Here is a 6,601-nt window from a genome sequence, read left to right as displayed (position 1 = left end):
ACCTGCACTAATTGTGCACACATTATTATTGCAAAAACTGTAAAAAACACAAATCTTTTTCAATGCCTTCCTATGGGGAGCGCTAATGCGCATGTGTGGCATTGCCGCGCATGCGCATTAGGTCTCCTCGGCCGGTGGGCGGGATCAGTCTCGCCCACCGGCCGACGGAATCAGAAGGAGGAGCGGCGCGGAGGAGGGGGCAGCGATGAGGGACATCGTTGATGCCTCAGGTAAGTAACTGAAGGGGTTTTTACCCCTTCAGCAACCGGGGATTGTTTTCCTGGCACTGGAGTTTTCCTTTAAGTGAAAGACAAGCTTCTGAAGCTCTGTCCTTAAGGGGTTAAACTCTAAAAATGTTATATTTAGAGTCTGCTTTTATAACATTGAATTGAAAGTCTGTGTTTATATATGTTGCGGGACGTGTGCTCTCTCTCTCTCTCTCTCTGTATTTTAATGTTGCTCTGCGCTGTCCTTCACTATTTATTAAATGGACACTATGATAATATAAGAACCTTGTAAAAAGTCTCACATAGGGACTCAAATATCAACAGGAGGAGTGAAAAGGATTTGATCTTGCCATTATTTGATAAACGTTAGTTCAAGTCGAAAGATCCACCACTTTACTATCATTATCACCACGTCCACATTTTATTCTGTTCTTTAAAATATAAATATAATGAAAGGTCAAAGAAAAGCAAAATTAACAAAAATTCCTTATGTGTTTCTGGCTTTTCAGAACAGAATCATGTAAGCAGGGGATAAGGGCGGGCAATTGCGGGCAAACTCCAGAAGAATTTCAGTCTACTCGAGGGCTATGGGGCTATGCTTAATTAAACCCCCAAAGTACATATGACATGTGTCCTGGATAGATACCCTGGATTAGCTATGTGGTACATTACCAGCTTAGTATCAAGTTGCTGATTTATTTAACATCTTAATAGGTTTTGTAACTGTTACTGTTTTGTTACTTCACATTATTGTTATTTTATGATACATTATATAACTTGGCTATTGTTACTCTTCTATGGATTATTTTACTGAGATCGTATTGGTCCAGTTTAAGGCAGCCAATATCTAGACTTTAACTTGGTTTGTTTTGTTTTTATTGGTTTTTTAAATAGGTGTTTTTTTTAATATTGAAATGTACCTAACAAATTATTTCATTTACATATACATAGTTTTTGCTACCTGTCACCGTTTAAATGACATTTTCGTTGAACTTGCTTTTTTGTGACAGATGAGCATTGTTTAGTTGATAAGCCCAGACTGCACGGCAGGAATTGTTATCTAATGTCCCACTCCCTATCAAGTCTCTATCCCAGGGATCAAAGAGAAGTCAATGCTTGTTCTGTCTCCAGGGAAGATGATGGTCTTGTCTCTATACAATTACATCTTGACAACCTGAATAGGCAGGTAGGAAGCTGCAGGCCGGGTTTTCCTGAAAAGGAGACATGTTTCTGGGTGGGAATCCCATTGTGTTGGTAGAAACCAACTGTCCCAAACACTGACACCTCTACAGAAAAAGCTTATGGCTTTCATGGTGTCCACTCGTTCACCCAACACGGGCTGACAATTAATCAGACTTGTTTTTATAGAGATTAAACCAAATGTTTAAATTTCTTATAAAGCCCCTGTTTCTCTCTCTACATCACCCATTACTGTATGTCAGGAGATAATTTAAAGGGGCATCATAGCCACCAAAACAACTTTAGCCTAATGAAAATATTTTTGTGTATAGATCATAAACTGCAAATTACTTTTGCTTCTGTTTACACAGCCCTTGCCACACCTCCCCAGCCGTGACTCACACAGCTTGAATGGAAACATGGTTTCATTTTCAATCAGATGTAACTTACTTTAAAAGTTTTTATCTCCTGATCTTTAATCACACACAGAAGGTTCATACAGGGTCTAGCAAGCTATTAAGGAGAGATAAAAAAAAAAATACTAAATTAAAGAGAACTTAAAAGAAAGTGTAAACATTAGATGATGCTTTACAGGAAGTGTTTAGGAAGACTGAGCAAGTTACATGCAGGGAGGTGTGACTAGAGCTGTATAAATATTAAAGTTAAAGTTGTTTTGGTCCCTTTAATCTCTCTAAAAGTGGAGGGACCATTCAATCCCTATCTAAAGGACACATTACTGTTTTATTTTTTTTTAATAATTATATTTCACTCTCTCTGTGACAAATAATTTCTCTTTCTCAATCCTGTAACCTCTTTCTGGATATTTGTTTTTATTTTATTTACATTTTATACAACCATAGTCTAACCTATCACACGGCCATACCATTTTACAGCGCTATGGAATATGTTGATACTATAGAAATAATAAAATAATAATTAAAAAAAATAATCAGTCAGTCTCACTACTTAAAGGAATACTCCAAGCACCATAACAACTTAAATGTTTGAAACAAGCTGCCCCATACTCTCTATTCCAACCCTGTCTGAGATGGCTCTGATCATGGGTGATACATTGATACATTGGAGAGTTATTGGTAATGGGATAAAGCATTTAATGTAAGACAAACTCCTCTGGGTTATAAAAGGCCTGTTTAATAAAATAAATAACCTCTGCTTATGGTTTATTTCTAGCCTTCGCATTACAGTGTTACACATGTACAGACCAGGCCAGTAACACCAACTGTATCCAGCGCTGTATTTAGCGTGTGGCTGATAACGCATTTGCCTTGGGCGGCACTTTCAGGGGGGGAGGCAAAAAAGCCGCCCCAATCGTCCGGGCAGATGCTATACCAGCCTCTTGTCCTGGGGGGCCCAAGAGGTGGCCGGCTGGCCACATTAGCGCCCCCTGAGGCTGGTATCTCCTAATGTAGGAGGTGGGTGGCGAGGGAGCACTCCCTGCTTACCTCCCTCACGTGCCCCGCAGTGATGCCCGGAGCCAGAATATTAAGTCATTCCGGCCCCATCATAACTGAGAGTCATGCGAGGGAGCTGAGCAGGAGGATCAGAGCTTCCTCACCACCTCCAATATGAGCCTGTCTGTCCAACCACCCGTGCCTGCCAGCCCAGCCAGCAGCAGCCCCACTGGACCAAAAGGGAGGGAGGCTGGGTGGATTGAACTTTAATTTATATTTATTTCTTTTTTTAAGTGTGTTAGTGTGTATGTCTGTTAGTGGGTGTGTTAGTATGTGTGTTAGTTTGTGTCTGTTAGTGAGTGTTAGTATGTAGTCTGTTAGTGAGTGTTTCTCTGTCTATTAGTGAGTGTTAGTGTGTGTGTGTGTGATAGTGAATGTTAGTGAGAGTTAGTGTGTGTATGTTAGAGTGTGTGTGTCTGTCACTGAGAGTGTATATGTATTTGTCAATGAGTGCATATGTATGTTTGTCAGTGAGAGTAAATACGTGTTTGTCAGGGAGTGTGTATGTGTGTCTGTCAGTGTGTGTGTATCTGTCACTGAGAGTGTGTGTCTGTCATTGTGTGTATGCGTGTGTCAGTGTGTGAATCCGTGTCTGTCAGTGTATGTATGCTTGTTTTTCTGCATGTGTCAGTGTGTATATCCGTGTCTGTCACTGAGAATGTGTGTCAGTCAGTGAATATGTATGTCTGTCAGTGTGTGTCTGTCAGCTAGTGTATGTGTGTCTGTCAGTCAATGTGTGTATCTGACACTGAGTGTATATATGTCTGTCAGTGAGTGTTGTATATATGTGTTTGTCAGTGTGCATCTGTCAAAGAGTATATGTGTTCAAGAAAAATCTCAGGCACTCACTCTGATATGTTTAAAGCTGTTTTAATGGATCTGCAACGTTTCGGCCTGTATTCAAGTCTTTATCAAGCTTGATAATATTTTTCTTATTATTTACATTTATCTTTCTATTATCTGATATTTGATATAATGATAATAAAAAACTCATGTAATATATATTTTGTGCAGTTGATGCTTTCTCGATGGGTATTGAGTTTAGTTTTGTCTTTTAGTGGGTAAGTGAGTGGTGGAGGGTTCCGGTCCAAATGGGCAGCAGTCAGTAGAGGACCAGTCCCTACGGGTCTTTAATCTCTGTATATGGCACGGTGAAAGGCTTACCATGGAAGGTGAGTGAGCTGGGTGGGATATAACAGAAATCAGACATTCTGTTTATTCAGTCACTTGTGTCAGATGGATTGGAATTAATAATAAGATTCTGTTAAAACATGAAAGATATCTTTGGTTCCACATATGTGACGTGTACATCATGCAGTGTCAGCATTATAATATTGATAGGATAAAAAAAATCTACTTATTTTTACAATATAAAGTCACCTTAAAAGTTCATCCAAAAATACCAAACCAGGCCTTAATTCTCTGAACCATCAGCACTGGGTTCTTCAGCTATTAACAATCTCTTACTACAAAGGCCTACCCTCTGGCAATTACTCCTGGGTGGACATTGCTAGGTCGATATTACCTAAAAACACACCCCCACCAACTCACAAAAAATAGACCAACAAATGTGTTTTACCGTCCAGGGTTCTACAAAGATAGTATATCCTGAATGGAAAATAAATGTCAATAGTACGGCCTCAATGTAATCGAATATATTATAGGGAACATAATGAGATTCAATATAGAGTGTGTGTTATAATAGGCAAATCTTAGAACAGTCACATTGAGGGGCTCATTCATTAAGAGTTCTTGCATAGCAAGACCACTTAATGTTATCTCACATATATATTATTATTATTCTTATTATAGCCAAATTTGCCACCCTAACTCCTCCCACAGTTTTTATACTACATAGACAAAAATATACCAAAACGTGCAGATTGTTCCCGATCGGATTGCTATTACTTTGTGGAACGTTTCGGCGAATGGTTCTCGGAATATCGTCGTTCTTGTGGCGAAATTTGTCCCATAGGAATGAATGGCAAAGCTAGAGTGGGAGCTGGCAAAAGCTGAAAAATCAGGACATGATTTCTAAACTGCCACCACTCCCTCATTTTCAGGCCCATCTACACAAATCTTATATCAAAACGTTCAGCTATCCCTGCTGCCACTAAAAATGGCCACGGCTAAGCCATAGTCCTGATAGTTTTCCCAATATGACCATTTGATTGCAACTCACGCCACCCATTGACATTCATTGAAACTCCACTCTGCAAAGCTCACGTTTGAAGGGCAATTTCTAAACTGCGACTGTGCCTTCATTGTTAATATCTCAGAGACATACTATGCACCAAAATGTAGGTCTGGGCCTTGTGATTCTCACAATATAAAGCTCTTCACTGTAGGAGAGAAAAAACGGGTCGCAAGAGTATTCTGAGAACGGACAGCAGCTGAAATAGCCTGCCCTTCGGTGGGTCCCCGCTCAGAACTCAAGCTGGTTTTAGCTCATCTTGTGCCATTACAGAGAGAACATATCTGAAGCATATCAGACTGGTCCCACCCATACGGGCAGTCCAGATCCGAAATGCCAGCAAGTTCTCTCTGCACGAGAGATACAGCAACCCCAGACGATCGTTTCAGCCTTGTTAGGCATCATCAGTGAGGCATAGCTGATATCTCTCTAGGCACCGTGAGCAAGGGGTCCACGTCTGGATTACCCTTTAAACTTATGGAGAGAAAAAACGGGTCGCAAGAGTATTCTGAGAACGGACAGCAGCTGAAATAGCCTGCCCTTCGGTGGGTCCCCGCTCAGAACTCAAGCTGGTTTTAGCTCATCTTGTGCCATTACAGAGAGAACATATCTGAAGCATATCAGACTGGTCCCACCCATACGGGCAGTCCAGATCTTCACTGTAGGATTTATAGTTTTTAAAATACGACCGTTTGAAGATGGCAACCGCAAAAATACTCTAACCTGTGCAAGGCTGCAGCAGCAAGTGATGTCATAGACAGGGCCTTTTGCACCTGCCAATGGTTTGTATAACTGTATGTTTTAATGTAACTGTGAAGCACTTTGGGCAACAACGTTGCAATTAAATGTGCTATATAAATAAATAATAACAGTTACTCCGCCCACTCCAGTTGTAGACTACTGGTGGAGGCAAGAACACTTCACACAATTTCCCCAGAAATTGTAGCTTTTCTAGTTATAATTATTGTTTCCAATGTCTACTTCAGAGGTTAAATTTATTCAAATTCATAATGATGGGAAACAAAGAAACATAGAAACATATTGTGTGACGGCAGGTAAGAACCATTCGGCCCATCTAGTCTGCCCAATTTTCTAAATACTTGTATTATTTTGATGAAATATCTTTTAATAAGGTCTTCCAACAATAAGTCTCTAAATGTACCAGTACAAGGGACAGAACCAGTTTTGGACCCACACAAATCACACAGTACGTTCGTACTATTGGAAAATCCCATTGCACCGTGATTAATGGGGTCCGCTACATGAACCTTAGCAAGCTCTTCGTGCCCTGGCATTCATTTTGGATTTTTAATCCTTTCATAAAGAGATCCCAGGGACCATGGCACTCCCACGAAGGAGTAACCAATGTTCATTGAATGAGGAACATATCCACATACCCAACAGTGAATTCTCTTATTAGACAGGTTATGCCGTCTATGGCTGGATTAATAAAATGATTATCTATCTCCCGAGAGGATAAGGTGGTAAATCAATCTGTTCTTGAAACCTGTATGGCAAGATTATAGAGG

General features: G+C 40.3%; 1 protein-coding gene across 1 annotated transcript in view; it reads left to right on the top strand.

Annotated features, from left to right (window-relative positions):
* The first annotated feature begins 205 nt into the window (after window positions 1-205).
* Window positions 206-6,601, top strand: part of LOC134609291 (lymphocyte antigen 6E-like) — an 11,919-nt gene continuing 5,523 nt past the window's right edge. Inside the window, exon 1 of the mRNA XM_063452971.1 lies at window positions 206-230. Within this exon, the coding sequence (XP_063309041.1) occupies window positions 206-230 (25 nt within the window). The remainder of the gene's footprint in view (window positions 231-6,601) is intronic.

The sequence above is a fragment of the Pelobates fuscus genome, chromosome 4, assembly GCF_036172605.1.
Source record: "Pelobates fuscus isolate aPelFus1 chromosome 4, aPelFus1.pri, whole genome shotgun sequence".
NCBI classification, from domain to species: domain Eukaryota; kingdom Metazoa; phylum Chordata; class Amphibia; order Anura; family Pelobatidae; genus Pelobates; species Pelobates fuscus.
This window is presented reverse-complemented; position numbering and strand designations above follow the sequence as displayed.